Raw genomic sequence first — 22,500 nt, forward strand, 5'->3', positions numbered from 1 at the left:
TCCTCCTTCCTCACACATTTATTCCTGTCTCTTTTCTCTCCCTGTCCAGTGCTCCGTGCAGTTCCTTGCTCCACTCCACAAATTAACTCCCACTATGAAGTTTCCAGAGATAGACCACGATGTAGTGAGCAAGACATAGCGTGCAGCCCTCTTACATGCACGCGCGCGTGCACACACACACACACACACACACACACACACACACACACACACACACACACACACACACACACACACACACACACACACACACACACACACACACACACACACACACACACACACACACACACATCTGTATTCTGCTAAGTTCTGGTCAAGGAGTGAAAAGAGGAAGGAGAAAAGTGTTTTTAGTCTGTTTTGCTTGGATGTCTGTGTTTGTGAATGCAGCTTATAGCTTGATTACCATCAGTGCTCAGCGGCTTTGATAGCACTATGTGAGTGATTCTTGACCTTTTCAATTTCAAAGACCAACCACTTTGATTTGCATTAGGCCAGGGACTTCCTTTTGATGTTATTTTCATCTGCGGGACCCCAATGTACAATTTAAAATCCTCAGTGTTAATTTAACCCCGAGAGGTGTACAAATGGAACCAAATGCACTTTAATGCAAATGCAATTTAAGCGTCCTTGGGTCTCTTGAAAGGCGCTATACTGTATATAATATTATTATTTAATTATTATTAAATGGACCATTTGGTTCGGGCGATACAGACCGTTTGGTTCCTAATCCTAAGCATCAAATCATTTAGCTGGGGAACCCCCTCAAAAACCCCTGGGGGGGGGGGGGTCCCCACACCCTACGTTGAGACCCAGTGCACAATATTGTTCCCCACAGTGCTCTAATGGCGTAGCGGCAGCTACTTTGAGATGGATTGTGCGGTAGGTATTTTACAGATGGAGTTTTGACATCAGTGTTGGGCCCTGGATGAGAGTGCCGCTCTCTCTGCCTCTGTTCTGTTCTGTTCTGTTCTGAGCTCTGCTTCCTCAGCCAGAGCGTTGTTCTCTTAAACAGCTGTCGTTTTGGCTGATTCAGAACAGATGGCATGTACATGTGGGTCTGCTCGCCCTGCACGTATGTGTGTGTGTGTGTGTGTGTGTGTGTGTGGGCGGGTGCATCCATCAGAGAGAGAGAGAGAGAGAGAGAGAGAGAGAGAGAGAGAGAGAGAGAGAGAGAGAGAGAGAGAGAGAGAGAGAGAGAGAGAGAGAGAGAGAGAGAGAGAGAGAGAGAGAGAGAGAGAGAGAGAGAGAGAGAGAGAGAGAGAGAGAGAGAGAGAGAGAGAGAGAGAGAGAGAGAGAGAGAGAGAGAGAGAATTGGGGTGGACTAAGAGGCTATATGATTCAGAAGCTACTTTTGTTTTTTTATGTTTTATTTTATTTTATGTACAGTATAACAGTAACATACCCAATTCGGAAACTGTTCATAAGAGGATAATATTTTAATTTGAACGATGTGGTCGATATTCAGCCAGAGTCAGCGTACTAACTTCTTCACTGTGTGTGATGTGAGAGAGTATGGGCGGTGTGGAGTGCTGTATGTGTGAATTGCACATAACCTTACTTAATGTGGGATAACATGTCTGAAACGTTTGAAATGGATCCTTTTAGCTCGTTAGATCCAACACTGCAGCAGACTGCATGTTCCACCAAGCTCCAGAGATAGCCTGAAGGCAAAAAGTTGTTCGACTGCAGCAGTGTGAGAGTGTGTGGATGCGTGCGCGCGTGCATGTGTGTGTGCATGCCTATGTGTGCGTGTATGTATCTGTGTGTGTGTGCATATTTGAATCTGTGAGACTCTGTGTGTGTGTGTGTGTGTGTGTGCTTGCTTGCGAATATTGTTGTAATATGTATGCATGTATGCAATATTTGTGCATGTGAGAGTGTGTGTGTGTGTGTGTGTGTGTGTGTGTGTGTGTGTGTGTGTGTGTGTGTGTGTGTGTGTGTGTGTGTGTGTGCGCGCGCGCCTGTGAGCACTGGGATCTCAGTGTCTTTGTGCATCTGTTTATCCCACGGCGGAGTTGTCTCATCGCCGACGGCAACCGGCGGCCTGACAATGACAGAGACTTCTCGCTGTCGCTGCCGACTGCAGTACTGGCATGCTCATACTGTACACACACACACACACACACACACACACACACACACACACACACACACACACACACACACACACACACACACACACTGCACATATACGTATGCAGCTTGCGCGGTGCTCAGTGAGTGGTGGGAGTCTGCTACAGTTGAAGAGCGTCGTATGATATGGCTGGCAGGTTGTGTAGGTACTCAGTTACCCAGGCTCACACACTGCGAGGAGACTTTCAGTACAGCGTTGCTGTCGCGCACAAACCTTGTATGTCCAAAACTGTTACTTTTCAGGAAATGGAGAAAAAGAAAATAACCAGTGTTCCAACGGACCAGATGTAGTTATTATTTAGTCACAAGCTCTTGTTAATACTTTTCATTGGTTCATTATTCATAAAAACAAACACAATTTTACAAAACCACTTTTACTTTAACCTAAAACATATATATATTGCAGATCTACAAGCTTGCAATGCGACGTGTTGTGAGCTTGTAGATCAGCTATTTTTTGCTACTTTTGTGTTGTATGACGAAGTAGCCCATTCATTTACAGATTAAACACACACACACAAACACATAAAAAGTTTAACTATGGTGATACAAGGTTTCTGCCCGACAGTAACGATAGGCAGGAGACTACTCTGCTTCCATGGGATTGTTTTCCTGTTAGTATAAGGGCAAATACTCACATTTTGCTGGCATTTAAATACCAGGTCATCAATCCCATTCATAATATAAATGCCACTGATGACCTGGTTTCGGTTGTAGTGATTACAATAACAATATACAGAAATATATTTTTAATGGCAATGTCGGTCAGTTGGGCGCACGGAGCGGCATAGCCTCTAGGGGCCGCTGACAAGGTTTTTGACTCTTAAGGTCCTTGCACACAGAGTCCAATGCAATTTTTCTATTCATCAGTCTGTTCTTAACACATTGGAAAAACACGACCAACAAAAAAACAACAACGCAGGAATCGAACTGGTGACAGTAGGTGTGCAGAGGTCATAGAGACGTGTGTGTTTGTTAATTATGTATTTATTTATTATATATGCCATGCCATGCCCAACAGAGCTGTTGGGCCAGAGTTAGATATTTAGCTAATTTGCGTTCCGTTGGCAGGAAGATGCTATCTATAAGATACAAAACATTTACAAACAATGCATCACCTACAAAACAGCATACATTAAACACTATCCATGCTAGAGAACTGCTGGTTATCTAGCAATTAGTTTTAATTTAGTAGTAATTAGTTTTAATTTGTTGTTTGTTTTTTCTGTGTGACAAAATCTGACTGTGTACAAGCGTCTTTTTAGCCTTGTTTTGTTTGGTTTTATGTTTTGTATTTTCCAGTGTAGAATAAACCAATCTGGGAACACATCGTCACAAAAAAAAAGGTTTCATTCAGCTGCTGAGCTGAATCTTGAGAGATAACAATAAACTAATTCAACTCATGAACATAAGGCAAGCATGTAGTTCTCCAGTGTTCAGTGAATCATTGCTGTATGTGTGTGTCCTGGACAGTGGGACTGAATGTGCTCTCCTCTGCCACACCCTTCCCACTGACCTGTTCCTGTGTGTGTTTACATACCAGGTCAGATGAGTGATGGCCTGTTACAGGAAGGAATGCTAGGCACCACGCCACTGACGTTAAGACGCTCTCCCTTCTGCTCCAACGCCCGTTCACTCATCAGCACTATGCAGAAAAAGAGAAACCTCCGAGGGTGTGCAAATGGAACCAAATGGACCCGTGTGTGTGTGTGTGTGTGTGTGTGTGTATGTATATGTATATGTATATGTATATGTATATATATATATATATATATATATATATATATATATATATATATATTCTTTGAGTTAGATTAACACTCAAGATATTATAGTAGTGTAGTAAGAGGTGTGTGTGTGTGTGTGTGTGTGTGTGTGTGTGTGTGTGTGTGTGTGTGTGTGTGTGTGTGTGTGTGTGTGTGTGTGTGTGTGTGTGCGTGCGCGCTGCTTTTTGATATTTAAAAAAAATGATAGTCTGCAAGTGTGAGTTCACAGTATTATTCATGTTCTGTTTCGCTTTCCGCAGAAATAACAAAAAAATAATTTTAAAAAATCGCTATTTGTCTCCATGCCTATCTCTATGATTCCCATGGTATTATTCTTAAACTAGAGGGATTTGAATATAAATTGAAAGCCTCCAGCCTTCTCCCCCCGAGCTAAACTGTAAATAATAACTCTAAACTTTTTTTCTAATCTTTGGTAATTGAAGCAAATGGGTTTTGCAGGGAGAGATTTGTTGCCGGGAAACGTACATACATTTATTTTTATTTACGAGGAGGCGAGAGCTGAGCAGTGTAATGAGTGAAAATGCATGCTTAATTTAAATGGCGAGTGTGTCTGTTAGGGAATGCATTAGAGTCTGCAGAAGAAGCGTAAGACATATTAATTGACAGACAGGAACCGCTGTCTCCGAGGTTGATACAAGTAATTTATTACTTCAGAAACGAATGCCACCACCAGAATGTGCTTCATTAATTTCAAATTTAGTTTTAATTTCAAGCTGTTGCCCCTTGAGAAGAATAAGGTGGCAAGTTCTGTTTGAAGAGACATTTTTCCCCTCTCCCTCCCTCCCTCCCTTCCTCGTTCTCTTTCCATCCTCCATCTCTATCTTTCTCTCTCTCGTTCTGACTGTCTCTGATTTTCTGCAGTACAGAACAAAGACCTGGGGGTGGAGAGAGGAAGGGAGAGAGAGGCAACTTGATTCCAATTTGAAAACAATGTAAATGCAAAAGGGGGGGTTGTGTGTTAAAATGGAATTACAGCATTCGTTTATGATATGAAATGGTCTGTGTGTGTGGTTGTCTGTGTGATTGCTTTGTTTCATGGGGAGTAGAAGAGAATGCCAATGCCTTGTGTTTCTATCGGCTGTCTGCTTTGTGAGGCAGCCGAGGAATGCAGAACAGAGGATCTCTATCATTAGACATGCTGTCTTTTTGCTTCTAACAAATCTCTCTCTCTCTCTCTCTCGCTGCAGCATATGTCCCTGAGGACGAAAAGGAGGCAGCCCTACTAGATGAGGACCTGGATGGAGAGGACTCTGCCGAGGAGGGGGAGGAGCCAGTTGCCAAGTTCCTGTGCCAGGACAAAGACTTTCTCCTCACGGAGCATCCGGGTTCCACTGGTTTCCATGACTCCCCCACTGCTGCCGACTTCTCCGGCCAGGAGCTGGACAGCGAGTCACACCTCAGCGAGTCCAGTGACAGAATGTCCGACTTTGAGAACTCCTCACTGAAAAATGAAGACGACCCCCTCCTTTCCAAGGATGCCATGAACCCGCTCTCCCTGCCCTCCTCCGCTGTCATAATGGCTGCCACCAATGCCGCTGCTCAGGCCAGTGGAGAGGACCCCATCTTGGCCAGCACGGGGCAGGTGGCTGACAGCCTGGAGAAGATGAAGGCCATTTATACTTCCTTCCTGACTAACTCCTACTGGTCCACGCTGAACCTGAACCTGACCCAGACTCAGACCCAGACCCCGACCCAGACCCAGACCCAGACCCCTGCTGAGAAGCCCCCGCGCAGCCACAGCAGCAGCAGTAGCAGCAGTAGCAGCAGCAGCTGTGGGAGCGGAGGCTACGATTGGCACCAGACGGCCGTGGCCAAAACCCTCCAACAGGCCTCGCAAAATCACCACAACCGACTGAGCATGGTCCACCAGCACCCGGTGGCCGTGTCCACCGGGTGCATGGAGCCCAACCTCTTCAGCACCGTCCAGCTGTACCGGCAGAGCACCAAGCTCTACGGCTCCATATTCACCGGTGCCAGTAAGTTCCGCTGCAAGGACTGCAGTGGGGCTTACGACACGCTAGTTGAGCTCACGGTGCACATGAACGAGACGGGCCACTACCGCGACGATAACCACGAGACAGACAGTGAGGGCACCAAGCGTTGGTCCAAACCCAGAAAGCGCTCCCTGCTGGAGATGGAGGGGAAGGAAGACGCCCAGAAGGTGCTGAAGTGCATGTACTGTGGTCACTCCTTTGAGTCCCTGCAGGACCTCAGTGTCCACATGATCAAGACAAAACACTACCAGAAAGTGCCTCTGAAAGAGCCTGTTACACCGGTGGCAGCTAAGATCATCTCCTCTGCCCGGAAGAGAGCCCCAATCGAGCTAGACATCCCCAGCTCACCAGACTCTAATGGGGTCACGACACCGAAACCAACCCCTCTCATGGACACCAGTGACATGCTTCATAAAACCTCCAACCCCTATATCACACCCAACAACCGCTATGGACACCAGAACGGTGCCAGCTATGCCTGGCAGTTTGAATCCAGGAAGTCACAGATCCTCAAATGCATGGAGTGTGGCAGCTCCCATGATACGCTGCAGGAGCTGACCGCTCACATGATGGTGACCGGACATTTCATTAAAGTCACCAACTCAGCCATTAAGAAAGGCAAGCCCATTATGGAATCGACACCTCCGGCTCCCGTCGCCATCTCTTCAGCTGAACATAAGTTCCAGTCTGTTCCTCTGGCAGCTACTGCCTTCTCCCCTCCACCTGCCCCTGTGCCTCCCCCCACCAGCATCTCTCCTGCTGCCATGGTTGTAGAGATAAAGAAGGAGGAGAAGGAGGAGGAATGTACTAAAGAGCACATTACCAACAATGGTAAAGAGAGGAAAACCGGGGGTGAGGAAGAGCCTGAGGAGAAATTTGATATTTCCTCTAAATACTCCTATCTGACTGAGGAGGACCTGGATGACAGTCCTAAAGGGGGGTTTGACATCCTCAAGTCCCTGGAGAACACAGTGACCTCAGCCATCAACAAGGCCCAGAACGGGGCTCCCAGCTGGGGTGGCTACCCCAGCATACATGCTGCCTACCAGCTCCCCAACATTATGAAGCTCTCGCTGGGCAACTCGGGGAAGAGCTCCCCTCTCAAGTACCTCTCAATGTTCCCTGGGGGAGAAATCCTCTCTCCCACAGCCAAGAGCCAGCCCCTGATTTCCCCTCCCAGCCGGCAGACCTCCCCTCTCCCCAAGAACAACTTCCATGCCATGGAAGAGCTGGTGAAGAAGGTGACAGAGAAAGTGGCCAAGGTGGAGGAGAAGATGAGAGAGCCAAGTGGAGTGGTGAGGGCCTCTCCCCTGAGACGAACCACCCCCTCCCCCTGTAGCAGTGAGACGGGGCACTCGGACCGGGGAGAATCCCCGAAGGATAGGAGGGGAGGCGGCTCGAAAACCCCTGAGAGCGTGGGACGAGGAGAAAGACTTGGAGGTGGAGTAGGGGGAGTAGAGGGGAATGGAGAAAATCACAGAGACTCTAACGGAGATGTTGCCAAGAAGGAGCCCGTAGAGAATGGAGTAGAGCCCACTGCCGCCATGTCCCCCCTACCCACCTCGCTCTGCGGCAGCACGGCCATCATCACGGACCACCCCCCTCCAGAACAGCCTTTCGTTAACCCCCTGAGCGCGTTGCAGTCGGTGATGAATGTCCACCTGGGCAAGGCGGCGAAACCCGCACTGCCCTCCCTCGACCCCATGAGCATGCTGTTCAAGATGAGCAACAGCCTGGCGGAGAAAGCAGCTGTGGCTGCCTCCACCCCGGCGCAGACCAAAAAGCCGTCCAATGACCACTTGGACCGCTACTTCTACCAGCACCACCTGAACAACAACAACAACAACAATGACCAGCCTATAGACCTGACCAAAGGCAAGAGTGGCGACAAGAACGGCGGCGGCGGCGGCTCTCTGGGCTCTACCGCTCTCTCCTCCTCCACCTCCACCCCATCTTCAATCTCTCCCTCCTCCACTGTCACCATGGCAAAAGCCTCGGCTGCTGTGGCGTCCTTCATGTCCAACTCCCCTCTGAGAGAGAACGCCCTGTCGGACATCTCAGACATGCTGAGGAACCTGACGGAGAGCCAGGTGGTGTCCAAGTCCTCCACACCCACCAGCCTGTCCGAGCGCTCCGACATCGAAGGGGCAACGCAGGACGATACAGAGGAGATCTCACCAGCTCAGAAACGTAAAGGCCGCCAGTCCAACTGGAACCCCCAGCACCTCCTCATTCTGCAAGCCCAGTTTGCCGCCAGCCTGCGGCAAACGAATGACGGCAAGTATATGATGTCGGACCTGAGCCCGCAGGAGAGGATGCACATCTCTCGCTTCACTGGCCTCTCCATGACCACCATATCCCACTGGTTGGCCAATGTGAAGTATCAGCTTCGGAGAACCGGCGGCACCAAGTTCCTGAAGAACCTGGACTCCGGCCACCCGGTGTTCTTCTGCAGCGACTGCGCCTCCCAGATCCGTTCGCCGTCCACCTACGTCAGCCACTTGGAGTCTCACTTGGGCTTCCGTCTGCGAGACCTGGCCAAACTGTCCGGGGAACAGCTGCTCAGCCACATATCGCAGCAGCACCATCAGCAACGCCACACCAAAGGACTGTCTGAAAAACTGCTCTCAAACCTCCACCCCTCCACCCACCCGCTCCCCTCCTCCTTACCCACCTCCCTGCCCTCCCCCATGCCCACCTCCCTGCCCACGGCTGACTCCCCTGCGCCGTCCCCTGAAGAGGAGGCCAGCGGGACCGTGCACCAGTGCAAGCTCTGCAACCGGACTTTTGCGAGCAAGCACGCGGTCAAACTGCATCTGAGCAAGACTCACGGGAAATCCCCCGAGGACCACCTCATGTATGTGTGTGAGCTGGAGAAGCAGTAGCACTGGCTGAGGACAATGCTGCACTCTTTCTTTATATGTCTCACTCCTCTCTCTCTGTCTCTGTCTCTCTGTCTCTCTCTCTCTCTGTCTTTCTCTCTCGCCTTTCATGGACATTTCTTTTAAAGAAAAAAAAAAGGACCATTGAAGTGACTAAACTGCACAGAGATGCCATACAACTACTGCTTTGAGTTTTGGCACATGATTATAATTTGTTCTTCTTCGCCAGGCCGAAGGCCAGTACGGAGATTATGTTTTTTATTTTATTTTTGGTTTTACTTGTACGTTAGGTAGCCTGACTCTGGCCCGACACATGGTTTTTGTGTTTTGTGCAAAAGAGAGTGATATGTGCAGTTTTACAGATATGCTGGCCGTTGATGAAATACAGTATATGAAGGTTTAAAAAAAGAGATTCTAAATGAAGTGGTGTGTATTTTGACATTTTGTGTAAATGGGATTAAGTTCCTTTATATTTTGGCATCACTGGGGTGTGATAAGCTGCATGCATAAATGAAACAGTTTAGTTAAACATTTTATAACTAAATCTGGTGCACTTTCCATGACTTAATTTTTTCCCCTGCTTTATTTTATTTTTTCGCCCTCTGTCGCTCTTACTTTTTGTTTACTTGACATTTTTGTGCTGGTGTCAGCATCTTGAATTTAACCCTCTGAGTACGTCAAAGCACTTCTACACCTAAGACCCACAACACTATTGAAGCAAGATTTTAAATTGGAATTTAATCAAGCTATTGTGAGATAAGATGCTCAGTGACTGCATTGTCCACAATGTCCATGTTTTCCAGACAGTAGACCTTTTCCAGAGTCTAATCCTAGCCTTGAAAGTGTTTAAAAAGGAATGTTTTAGTCTTGGGCTTAATCTTTGACTGGCAAACGTCCCCCAAAGTCTCAAGACGAGCGCCGTAGCTTCGTGATGCCAACAAACTAAATCTGAAGTCTTTTTTTGCGTTGTTTGATCAGGGACCTTCATGAAAAATTCAGGTCTGTGTAAAAAGAAAATGTATATAAAACATATAAACTAATTCCTGTCTAAATTATGCATTGTTTCTATATTTTTTAATTTAAGAGGATTATGACTATCTACTGGTGCACAGTATATGAAGACATTAATGAAATTGTTTTGCACAATAGTTTTATAAATGTGTTATTTAATCAAATGACGATGGAAATGGGAGGGGGGAGGGGCCAAAAGGACCACAAGTGAATCTTTTTATTTCCAATTCGTGCTCAAAGGGTTAAAGATGTTTTTTTTCTTACCAGACACTACTCTACATGTGCCGCTGTATGAACACTAAAAAGATTTAAAAAAAGAAAAAGTCTGTACAAAAAGAGATGTTACTTTATGAAGTAATGAAGAAATTTCACACGTAACCTCTTATTTATACGCACTCTCGGTTGTCGTTTCATATTGTTGAATGCCTTTTCGATAGGTCCCTTTTTGGGGTTGTTTTATTTTTTCTCGTTTGGTTCCATCTAATTACACTACCCATGATTCCACCCCACAGCTTTATCTTTTTTTCAGGATACGAAAGGTAACCATGGTTACACTAACCTCTTGAGTGACAAGTTCTGCTACATTTTTGGCAGTTAATTTGCTGAAATAACTGACAGCTGCCATGTGTAGAGAAATAAAATGAAAAAAATAATAAAAAATAAAATAATAAAAAATAAATAAATAATCCTTACGTGTAAAATATCGGCATGTAAACAGCACAGACACTGTTATGCATTCTGTGCCGTGAGTTTTTTCATTGGGTTATTATTTTTTTTTCTTGTTATATTTGTTTCCTTTTCGGTTGTTGTTGTTCTTGACAATGAAGCACCCATTATATGACTTCATATAACCTTGTTTTCTACTGCAGCATTAAAAAAAGGAACCCGTTTTTTGCAATAACGTGTATGCGTTCTGTGTGTGTGTGTGTGTGTGTGTGTGTGTGTGTGTGTGTGTGTGTGTGTGTGTGTGTGTGTGTGTGTGTGTGTGTGTGTGTGTGTGTGTGTGTGTGTGTGTGTGTGTGTGTGTGTGTCATGGCTATCAATTATGTGTGTGCTGCACGGTCCCTAATGAGCGCATTAGACTGGGAGTGTGTCAGCGTCTGTCTAGTTTACAGTGAGCAGCAGCAAGGTTGTGTGGGAGACAAACACGCAGGCACACACACACACACACACACACACACACACACACACACACACACACGCGGGCGCGCGCCTATGCACACAGTCATACATAGAACCAGACACTATCATTGTGGGGATTTACCAGTAGGCTGTGTTTTGTGTCCCGGTGGCTTATGAGGCTGAGGCACACACTGTGTACATCAGATGTCCTGAGTTTAAGTCTCATGTCTGCTCTATTCCTGTGCCTGTATTTCTGTCTATATATCTATATATTATATATACACATATATATATATATATATATATATATATATATATATATATATATATATATATATATATATATATATATATATATATATATATATATATATATAATGTACTGTATAAGAAACGATTGTCTCCATTCCTGTTTGCACCTACTTCATTCACTCCCCCCGCTCTCTCTCTCTCTCTCACCCTCTCCTCACTGAATGTGGAGGTAAGATAGCAGCATAAAACCTGGCATTAGTTGTCTTGCTCTCCCCCCGTCTTCCCCTCCACATCCCCTGCTTTATAATTACCTCTGACGTCCATTTTGTGAGTACTCTCCACAAGGTACGGAACTTGGCAGACATATTTGTTTAGGCTTCATGGGAGATGACAACAACGCTGATGTGATGAGTGGGTCCTTTCAAGTGTTTATTCCCTTTTTCTGCCTGGAGCTGGGATTAAATAAGCATTAATCATTATCAATTCAATGATATGAGAACTATGTGGCATTATGATGTGGGTGAAAGTAGTAGAAATACTAAACTAAATGCATTAGGAGAAACAGATGTGTTTCTGTTCATTTTAAGACAGAAGAGGTGATTAAAACTTATCATTTTATATAACGTAGATCAAGTCATGGGTGTTCACCATTAGTTTAACCGGTGGAAAAGAGATAGATATATGACTGGGATTCATTCAGCAACATATTGGGATTAGCACATACAGTATACGTGCATGCAGACAGAAACAGACTCACAACACACAACACAGTGCACACTATACCCTGATGCACATTATATAGATAGACAAACAAGTGTGAAAAGAGAGAGTATAGTCGCAACTGTTTGTTTCTGTACATGGCGAACACACACACACACACACACACACACCAAAATTAATGCACACAAATGCAAATTCTTACAGACTGATATTCAGAAAAGAAATGTATTGTGACATCCCTCCAACATACACACACACAGCCAGGTAGAGGGACTTCATCCGCCAAGACCGCCATGACAAGGTGGCGCTGTGTGTGAAAATGTCAGCCTTCAACAGAGGAGCCTGAAGTCTGGCACCATATTTAAAGCTCTCATTAGCTGCAAAGAAAATATGCGTGAAATTGAAGTGCGAGAAAGCCATTTTCTCTCTCTCTGCCCTTGCATCCACCCGGAGAGGAGAGCCGGGGGCTTATTAAGGTTCACAACTCACACACAGGAGACAATGAGTACAGCCCCCTGGGAAACGGGATGTATGCACATATATACACGCACACATATGCACACATGCTTGCTGCATGCATACCTACGCAAGCACAAATGCAATGCACATACATACTTACACAAACATACCTCCAGTTACACACTATGACAGATGCATGCATAAATGCAACAACACATAACAAATAGCACACCAGTTAATTTGGAACCAGGGAAAACAACACTGTATAGGCCTATGCTCATCATGGTCATGTGGAAACCGCATACGTACATCGATCTCAATTATTTATAAAGATCAATGCTATTGGTCACATTTTATGTCTTTTTGTGGGTTTTACAAATATTTAACCACATAAGCCCTAAAATAGCAAACATTGAAATGTAAAACGTGTCACGTTGGGAGACACCAGGATGAAAATGGTTAACCAATGAAAAGTATTAGAGTTTGTGACTCCATCACGTCCATTGGAATAGGTTTCTCTTTCATCCTACTTTTTATTTATTTTCATTTCATGAACATTTTGCAGTTTTGGACCTGCAAGATTTCCAATTCCAACCGACAGTGTTGACATGCTCACTGTGAAAGCATGAGGCCTCTACCTCTGTAGATGTCAACAAGGTCTCTGAACCCTCCCTATGCCAGTCCATGAACGGTGAACGGTAACATCTTAATAGAGTTTTTTTTTTTTTGTACGCCATCACACACTGCAACCTCATTGTAGCCAGCACAATGCAACCGTCACAATCCCCCAGGAACACAGCTGGAAGCTTCACCAACGGTAGCCTATAAGCTGCTCGCAACGGCATCCTTTATGTGTGGAAGAAGGAGCAGCGCAGATCCAGATAGCTTTATCTCAAGGAAGGTGGGTGGGGGTGGGCAGAGGTGGGTCTGCACGCCCGGTGGATCCAGTCTGCACAATGGAATCACGGTGCATAACACAAATAAAGCCCAGGGAACAAGCACAACACTTGGAGTACAAAGACACACACAGGAGTGCGTGCTCGCCGTAGCACCTTGTGCCTGTTTATGTGCTCTGTCGCTGCTTCGCTGTTGCTGTCTCGCTGTGCCTTTGTATTTCTGTCACAAACGCAAGCACGCACGCACACACGCACACGCACACGCACACGCACACACACACACACACACACACACACACACACACACACACACACACACACACACACACAAACTATGGTATGGGTACCTGCACTGTAAAATCCCGAGTGTTAATTTAACTCTGAGTGTACAAAATGTAATAAAATGGACCCTTTGGTTACATTGTCTTTCAAGCCAGACAACTCTTCCACAATCTTTGAATAGAGCGGCCCCCTGAAAGGCACTCACAGGAAGCTGTCATCTGTTGTCATTTTCGTTCACGAAAATATATATTTTAAAAATATCTTTAAAATGTATATTATTTTTAATTTCCATTTCTGTTATGCAGCCAGCTATGCTTAAGTGGGGGGAGTCGGACATCCGCTTTACAATCTGCACATTTTCATCACTTCCGTTGTACAGACTGTCACAGACTGTGTGAGCCAACAGTCTTGAGAGACTACTTTTGTTTACTCTCAGAGTTACAAGTGCATAAATGAACATGATTTTTGCTCTAGTCTATATTAATGTTGCTGGTATGTAAAAGTACACATGCTGACCACAGATGTGTTTGTTTGTTTCTTTCTTTGGACACTTACAGTTCAAAACTTAATTTAACAGAATAAAAATCCAACCGTACATGACACTGCCATAATTCATCTCTGGTTCTGAATAACACGCATCTCTCTTAGGGAGAAACTTCAAGGATAGTGCTCAAGTCTTCCAACTACAGTGAATATAATTTTACTTGGATACAGAAGCTCAAGGATTTAATTAATCTCCCAAGTGTCCAGATACCTCAACAGGAGAGGTGGGTTTGATTTTCTTGGGGGAGTGTGTGTGTGTGTGTGTGTGTGTGTGTGTGTGTGTGTGTGTGTGTGTGTGTGTGTGTGTGTGTGTGTGTGTGTGTGTGTGTGTGTGTGTGTGTGCGTGTGCGTGTGCGTGTGTATGTGCGTGTGTGCGTGCGTGCGTGCGTGTGTGCGTGTGTGTGTGTGTGTGTGTGGGGGGGGGTCCATTCCTTTGCTTTTGATAGTTGGTCATACTGTACATTTTTATCGCTGGTTTTCATATGTTTTATATTTACATTTGCTAATATAACATCTTGCCACACCAATCAGAGAGGAGGACCCTTTTGGAACCCAAAACTTTAGGTACAACTACTTTCTTTTCCACCTTCACATGTGTCTCCTTTTCCAATAGCAGCTGTGAAATCACTTTGTCAACAATGAACGTTAGTGTGGTGAATGTTAATATTGCTGCACAGTTAGTCCATTAGATGGGTTACATACCCATTAGATGGTGTATTTTGTGGGCTTGTGTGTCTTGTGGAGAACTACGTATGTGTAGCTCCACAGTAATGGCAGGTCCGCCCGTGCGACACACGTTTAGGGTGCATTAGGTAATGTAGACATTTCAGATCATTTCGGTTCTATTAGGGGAGAGTCGGTGAGAGCTGGATAAACAAGGTAAAATATGTCAAATGGAGGCTGTACGGCTGTCAATAAATGAACACATGACGTCGGTGGGAGAGGAGATTTTGTGTGTTTTGGACAAACAGCAGCGTGGTGCTGATGTTTGTTGTGCGAAGCTTAAGTGTGTTTGTGTTGGAGCGCCTCAGTGCGGCTGCAGAGTTCATGTGAAACCTCGTCCATAGAGAGATAGAGACACTAGAAACTCTGCTGGAGAAACAAAAGACACTGCTGGACATTGACTTTATGGACATCGATCTACACACTGCAGGTATGTCTGTTACACACACAACATCAACCTACACACTACAGGTATGACGCAGCGTTTGCATTCCAGCCAGCATGCCAACGTAGTTCCCATATGGTTTCAAGGTGGGCTAAACCATATGGGCCCCATGTCGGCAATGCCATGATCCACTTGAGTCCCAACTGGGTTTGCCCATGCAGGCTTTAAGTGGGTTCTACCTGGGCCCTAGGTGTACCCCAACTTGGCAATTTATGTGGGGCTGACATGGGTCCCATATGGTTTCAAGGTGGGCTGAACTATAAGGCCCTACAGTGGGCAATGTCAGCGGGATCCACTTGGGTCCCACTTGGGCTTGCCCGTTTGGGCTATACGTGGGTTCTACCTGGGCCCTAGGTGGGCCCTAGCCTCGATCTACAGGCTTTTTATTTTCCTTCGTGTTTTGCTCAAAAATAAGAGGCTGGACCAGGCTGTTGACATTCCTGGCATAGGAAGTGGGAGTCAACCTTTCATTTCCCCAACCAACCAGAGTGCAGTTAGCCTGGTAAACCCTCCCTCCGGAAATCTCATTTCCATTTGATTTCAGGAGTGAGTCTGGCCTGAACCGCCTTTCTGCAATATTCGCTGTGGGCTGGAGTTGGGCGGGAGTAATACCGTTGACTGACAACCCCTTCAACCAATGATCGTTTTTCCCCTTCAGCCAATCAGCAGTTCATTTTGACGACCTCCAGACTATGTGACGCAACGGGACTTTTGGGACGGCCATGCCGAAAATAGGTTGCCTTATTGGGATACATGCGTGTCACTCCCCGCCCCTGCCGGTTCTCTAAATTCTATCCAAACGATATCTTAAAAGTAAATTCCGTGCCTCAAAAAAGAAGTTTGAGACCGTTTTGAAACCGAAAATAACAAGTGACGGCACTCGCAGAAACAACAATGGCTGCCGTTCGTCTTTTGTCGGCCCCAGTCAGGCTGCACTCGGCTTCATTCGGGCTCACTCGAACTCGCCAACTGTCGCTGTCAATCACAGAACGATGTGCGACGACGCTGATAGGCTTGTCAGTTCGGCGTACAGAGCGAATATTGCAGAAAGGCGGGTCAGGCCAGACTCACTCCTGAAATCAAATGGAAATGAGATTTCCGGAGGGAGGGTTTACCAGGCTAGAGTGCAGTGGGCGTCGCTCCAAATGTTGTGACGTCAGGGCTCTCAATACGGCACATTGGGGGAGGAGGAGGGGCGCGGGGCGGGCGCACAGATCGGTGAACCAATGGGAGCCCACGGATGTTTTCTCTGGAGATTTTGAATCCACCCCTCTATGCCAGATATCAGACGCGCTAGAGGGTCTTTACTGACCGAGCCATGGCCCCACTTGCCCTCATGATGCTACGCCACTGATATGCGCTGCCAAGTGGGCGCTACGTGGGTGCGCGGGCGGAACTTCTAGTTTTTACAATTAAAACATGTTTTTGCATTAAACAATGCATTAACTCTAGTATTCGAAAATGGTTGCCAAATATTTTCAACATTTGTAAAAGGAAAAAAAAATACTTTAAAAAAAAAAAAGCGAAAATAGCAGATCTACAGTGTGTAAGATGGGGTATTTTCTGTATATGTCGTATGACAAAGTATGTACAAAATACAGAATATTTGGCCCATGTCGGCAATGTCAGCGGGATCCACTTGAGTCCCAACTGGGATCCTCCTAGCATTAACCTCAGTAAAACTGTCTAAACCTAACCTTATTCCTAACCTTAACCTCAGTAAAACTATGCCTAACCCTAACCTTATTCCTAAACATAACCTCAGTAAAACTATGCTTAACCCTAACCTTATTCCTAAACGGAACCAGAGTAAAACTATGCCTAACCCAAGCCTTATTCCTAACCTTAAACTCAGTAAAACAAATTCAAGAATACAAGAACAGCCAGGGGCGAGCGATAAGCGGAAATAAATGGGGGTGAGTGTGTTTTGAGGCGAGCCATTCGGTTACCATAGTAAACTCTAGAATGGAGGCATTTGCTGTACATGTGGGCATGGAGGAAACACGTTGTTTGTTGTTTGGGTGTTGGTTAGGTTCAGGTAAGGATGTGGGAGGGTGTTCATCAGGTGATAGTAGTGTGACATACCATATGTACATTTGTAATTGATTCCATTATAGAATCTACTATTTTGTAATTTGGTGGTTTACATCAACCATAATGCACATCAACCATAATGTAAGCAACAGTTTCTGGCCTGGTGTTACATTAAAATACATCTTCAGAGGGTGTTTATTGACAGAAAAAGCCAAACAGTAAAGGTAATTATCATCACACATCTGATTCTTCTGTAGCTTGTGAATGATCACGTATCATTATGTAGGAAATTGTATGTTTTTTAAGTATAATGAAAGGAGTACATTACATGCATATGTGGGCACATTTTAAATGAAAAACCTGTTTGCGCTAAACTGGAACCTTCTACAAAAGCAGCGAGAGCTATTATCGAGAGCCGCTAGGCATTATGGTCCATGTAAAATGACCAGACAGGTAATGCGGGTGTAAAGTAATTAATTTTACTAAAACATCTGTGTAGTAGGGAAATCCTACATGGATTTACATATAACATATAAGGCACGGGAGCCACAAAGGTACTTACCGCTAAGCAGGCCAAGGTTAGCGATGTTAGAGCAGTGATCACTGTCTATCGTGGGTTTAAATCTCTGTCTCTCTCTCTCTCTCTCTCTCTCTCTCACACACACACACACACGCACACACACGCATGCGTATATATATCAACAGTGTAGGCCTCAAAAACTGTTCCTCTTCTTTTTGTCTCAATTTCTCTTTCATGCAATCTTATACATGCACACATACAAAACACTCACCTAGACTTGTTCTAAATCATATAAGGTGAGACAAGCAGAGAGAGAGAGAGAGAGAGAGAGAGAGAGAGAGAGAGAGAGAGAGAGAGAGAGAGAGAGAGACTGACATAGATGATATGCATGTTGTGGTGACTTGCAAGGCACCATCATAGATCTTCCCGGCTTGCACGTTTCTTAAAGTATCTTAAAATAACGCGCGTGATGAATGTGCAATTTCCCTAATTTACGGCTGGCTGGCATGCTCAGGGCTGCGGGCTGGATGGAAATCTTAAATGGAGCTTGAACAGCACTCCTCACAACAAGAAATCAATATGCCATGCAGCCTGGAGAGGCGACCCGCTATCTACTCTGGCCAAGGGAACGTGCGCCGGGGTAATTTCCTCTAAACGCTACAAACACAGCTCACCCACTTCACCACGACAAATAGAATCCCACTCACTCTTGGAGAGAGAGAGAGAGAGAGAGAGAGAGAGAGAGAGAGAGAGAGAGAGAGAGAGAGAGAGAGAGAGAGAGAGAGAGAGAGAGAGAGAGAGAGAGAGAGAGAGAGAGAGAGAGAGAGAGAGAGAGAGAGAGAGAGAGAGAGAGAGAAATTACACACACACACACACACAGACGCATACACACGCACGCACGCACGCACACACACACACACACACACACACACACACACACACACACACACACACACACACACACACACACACACACACACACACACACACACACACACACACACCCGAGAATACACTTAGGCTGTGTGTGTGTGTGTGTGTGTGTGTGTGTGTGTGTGTGTGTGTGTGTGTGTGTGTGTGTGTGTGTGTGTGTGTGTGTGTGTGTGTGTGTGTGTGTGTGCGTGCGCGTGCGCGTGTGTGTGAGAGAGAGGGAGAGAGTGAGTGAGTGAGAGAGATAGAGAGAAAGAGAGAGAGAGAGAGAGAGAGTGAGAGAGAGTGCATGTGTTGTGTGTATCTTCTGTGTGTGCACGTGATTGCAATTGTGTTTGTATGTATGTAGTTTCACATGACTGCATGCCTGCAACCATTCATTTGTGAACATAGACGATATACAGTGTCATCTACATCCACATTAACATGGACACAGGCGCGCATTATTATTATTAACATTAATAATAATTAATGTTATATTATTTATTTTATTGTTGACCAGCAGTGTCTGTGCCTCTGCAGGCAGAGTTTGTGCAGATTCTCTGATCTTTAGAACATCTTTCCTTCTTAGCAGATGTTTCGGGGATCGGCGAGGCGATCCCTGTGAAGACTCACGTTGTCCATGGTAACCGCCTTCCATTCCGACATCTCACTACTCCGACTAGTGGCTTCCGCGTGCGGTTAGGGTTAGGGTTAGGATTCGTTAACGTCGGAAAGGAGACATGTCGGAAAGGCGACATGTAAAAGGAGACGGACAAAAGCAAAACACGCTGCCGGGAGACAATCGCTTACACTGCGGGAAATATAACCAACATGAGAAGCCACTTGTAACATCGCCACCCAGAGCTTGTTGAATCACAACAACCTGTTGTGATAATTTTAGTCAGTGACAGATTTGAAAAATATTCAGGAATTGATGTCCCTGGCCTGCTGGCAGTGTGCATAAAAATATGACATTAAATGGCCCAGTAGTTTGTGAGATTAACTGCAAATAGACAGACCGACAGACAGACAGACAGACAGACAGACAGACAGTTTTTATCAACTCGATCTGTCGCTAAACCCGTCATAATTTGACATTTGTCTGTCCAAATGAGAAATGCATCAGTTGACATGAAGTCTGAAATACGGACCATGTGGATTTCAATGGCCGTAACACTGACACTATCATTTGGTTAAGGTTAGGCACTGTTCCTTTGGTCGAGGTTAGGCACAGTTCTTTTGGTTGAGGTAAGGAACAGTTCGGATATTCTGATGACTTTGGCATAAAACCACCCCGCTCTGGCCAAAACATTCTCTGGTACGTGGGTTTGTAAGTTACAGTGCACAAAAGAAGAGACACAACTATGGGTACAAGGAGAATGGATAAATATCCATTAAGATGTGTGACAGGCTTGGTTTCTGTTACAGGCTAGGCGGGAGGGCCATCAGCTCTGATCTGTATTATTTATAATAAATCCTGTATCCCTTTAATCTGTGTATCCCTCTGTTTTTGTCTGTCCTGTGAGCTGGGTCGTGACAGATGTAATCCGCATAGAGTAGCAGCACCGATATTCGGATTTGCTCTGCAGGCTATTGCAAATGATTGTTATAGTAAAGGGGACAATGGATTGTTTTTTTCTCTGTAAAGACAAAAAAGTGTGATAGGGCAACAAGAAGAAAGATATACATTTAACATATTCATGCTTTTTCTAACAATTGGAGGTTTATTATCCCCGCCAGGCCGGAACAGCTGAAGCTGTCTGTCTGTCTGACTGTCTGTCTACCTACCTGCCTGCCTGTCTGTCTGTCAGTCTGTCTGTAAACAGCACATCTCTGGCACAGAACCGATCGGTGTGAAAGTTTGCACGCACACTCCCATTAGCCCAGTCACGGAAGAACCTCCACCACTTTTTTATTTATCCAATCAGCCCTGTATAGCTTCACCATGAGGTGGATTTTTGCAAAACAACACTTTTTGCTACTACCCAGATGTTGTCCAAAATTCACCCAAATTGTTACACCTTATATTTGTTGTCATGTGATCAAGATGTACAGTATGTGTCCGATTCCATTCCGATTAGCTACTTAAAAGTGTGTGGGAGGGGCCCGTTTTGCACAAATCATGAACGTAGTGTCCGTCGTCCGACTGGTATGAAACTTGAACGCACACTCCCATTAGCCCAAGAAAGATCTGGCTCCCCAAATGTGTCAAATCAGCCTCATGGTGCCGCACTAACAGTTCACAACAGGGTAGGCAACCCGCCTACCCAGTCAATAGCCAATTTAGGAGTCCCACACAATTGATCAAGATTTGTCATTCAAGGCGTCATTACTCGCATAGTGTGCACCGGATATTTGCTGTCCCATTCTCTTGCTACTGTCACTTTTGATCATTTTGTCATTGCTTTTATAGTGTACCATCGATATCTTGTTATGTGCAAGTCCCACATCATTGCATTATCCTGGTAAATATGAGATGTTCTGCTGCTTGAAAAGTATAGTGTGCATTAGCACAATGCGCTACTTTGTTGAATTAGTCATTTACACTGTGCTACAACGCGCGAGAGCCTTGAGATTTAAATTCAATGCTCATTTTAAAACTCAGAACAAACTTTTTAAAAAACGTTCTCACACATAGATAAAAAATCTCAAAAGCAGGTGCGTAGGCAAACACACAGTGAACATCATCGACAATAAAAGATTACCCTCATCTGGCATGGTACGTGAAGAAATGTACTGAAGCAACGTTTCCAGGGACGTGCACAGATAGACTCTAGGTGGTTCTAGAGCACCTGCCCTTTGCCCTCTTAACCAGAAGTGCCCTTTTGAAAAAAAGAAAAAGAAAAGCTTTTTTTTTTCCAGTTTACAGCAGGGGTCTTCAACAGGGGGTCCGGGACCCCTAGGGGGTCCTCAGAGTTACTACAGGGGTCTACCAATTCTTTATGTGATATGATTTTTCTTTTTACCATAACCACTCGAAACCTAGCATCCCTTTTCTGAGGAGAACTTTAGCCAAAAATAGCCGATCTACAAGCCCACAACGCCTCGCAGCGCGAGTCGTTGTGGGCTTGTAGATCTGCTATTTTTGGCAAAGAGGTATAGGTGTAGAGGGAAAAGAGAGCAGACCAAGTCAACAAAAAAAAGTATAATTTACTTGAGCACCTGCCCCTCAAAATGTCTGTGCACGCCACTGAACGTTTCGGTCGCATAGACCTTCCTCAGGCAAAACTCAGAACAAACAAACTTTGTCCAAGGGCTTTCCCCGGTGAAATCAAACATACAGTCAAGCTCTCCCACAGAGAGACTTCCAGGTAAGAGAGTTCAGCACATATCCATTACCAAATATAATCTATTCTCCTCTGTGGAGATCCTATCTGTGCTGCAGTCCTATAGGAACAATACAGAGAATGTGCTAGCCTTGTTGTTCTTGGCTCGGTTCACAGCAGCACTCATCAGATAAGCTGGGATGCGGTCCACTACATCACGTATGCAACATACACACGTGTGTGCGTGTGCGTGTGCGTGCGCGTGCGTGTGTGTGTGTATGATCTCTGCTACTGTATATACCATAGTGTATTTGTGCGTTTCAAGTGTGTGTCTGCAAGTCACCTCTGTGTAATGTGATTTCTCATCATCCGATGGAGCTTTGTGCTAGTAGATGTTCGCTTCATTGAAAGTAAACAAACAAACAAACAAAATAAATAAATAGACCAAAATGATGGTAAGTGGTGAAAATAAAGCAAGCTAATTCAAAACTACTGCTATGAACCTGTGCAGTGGAA

The 22,500-nt window shown here is 45.2% G+C and overlaps 1 protein-coding gene across 1 annotated transcript in view; it reads left to right on the forward strand.

The window, feature by feature from the left end:
• Positions 1-10,692, forward strand: part of tshz3b (teashirt zinc finger homeobox 3b) — a 49,797-nt gene extending 39,105 nt beyond the window's left edge. Inside the window, exon 3 of the mRNA XM_084065565.1 lies at positions 5,111-10,692. Within this exon, the coding sequence (XP_083921691.1) occupies positions 5,111-8,802 (3,692 nt within the window). The 3' untranslated portion in view covers positions 8,803-10,692. The remainder of the gene's footprint in view (positions 1-5,110) is intronic.
• Positions 10,693-22,500: the final 11,808 nt, after the last annotated feature.

Source organism: Gymnoscopelus microlampas (assembly GCF_963454915.1).
Source record: "Gymnoscopelus microlampas genome assembly, chromosome: 1".
NCBI lineage: Eukaryota > Metazoa > Chordata > Actinopteri > Myctophiformes > Myctophidae > Gymnoscopelus > Gymnoscopelus microlampas.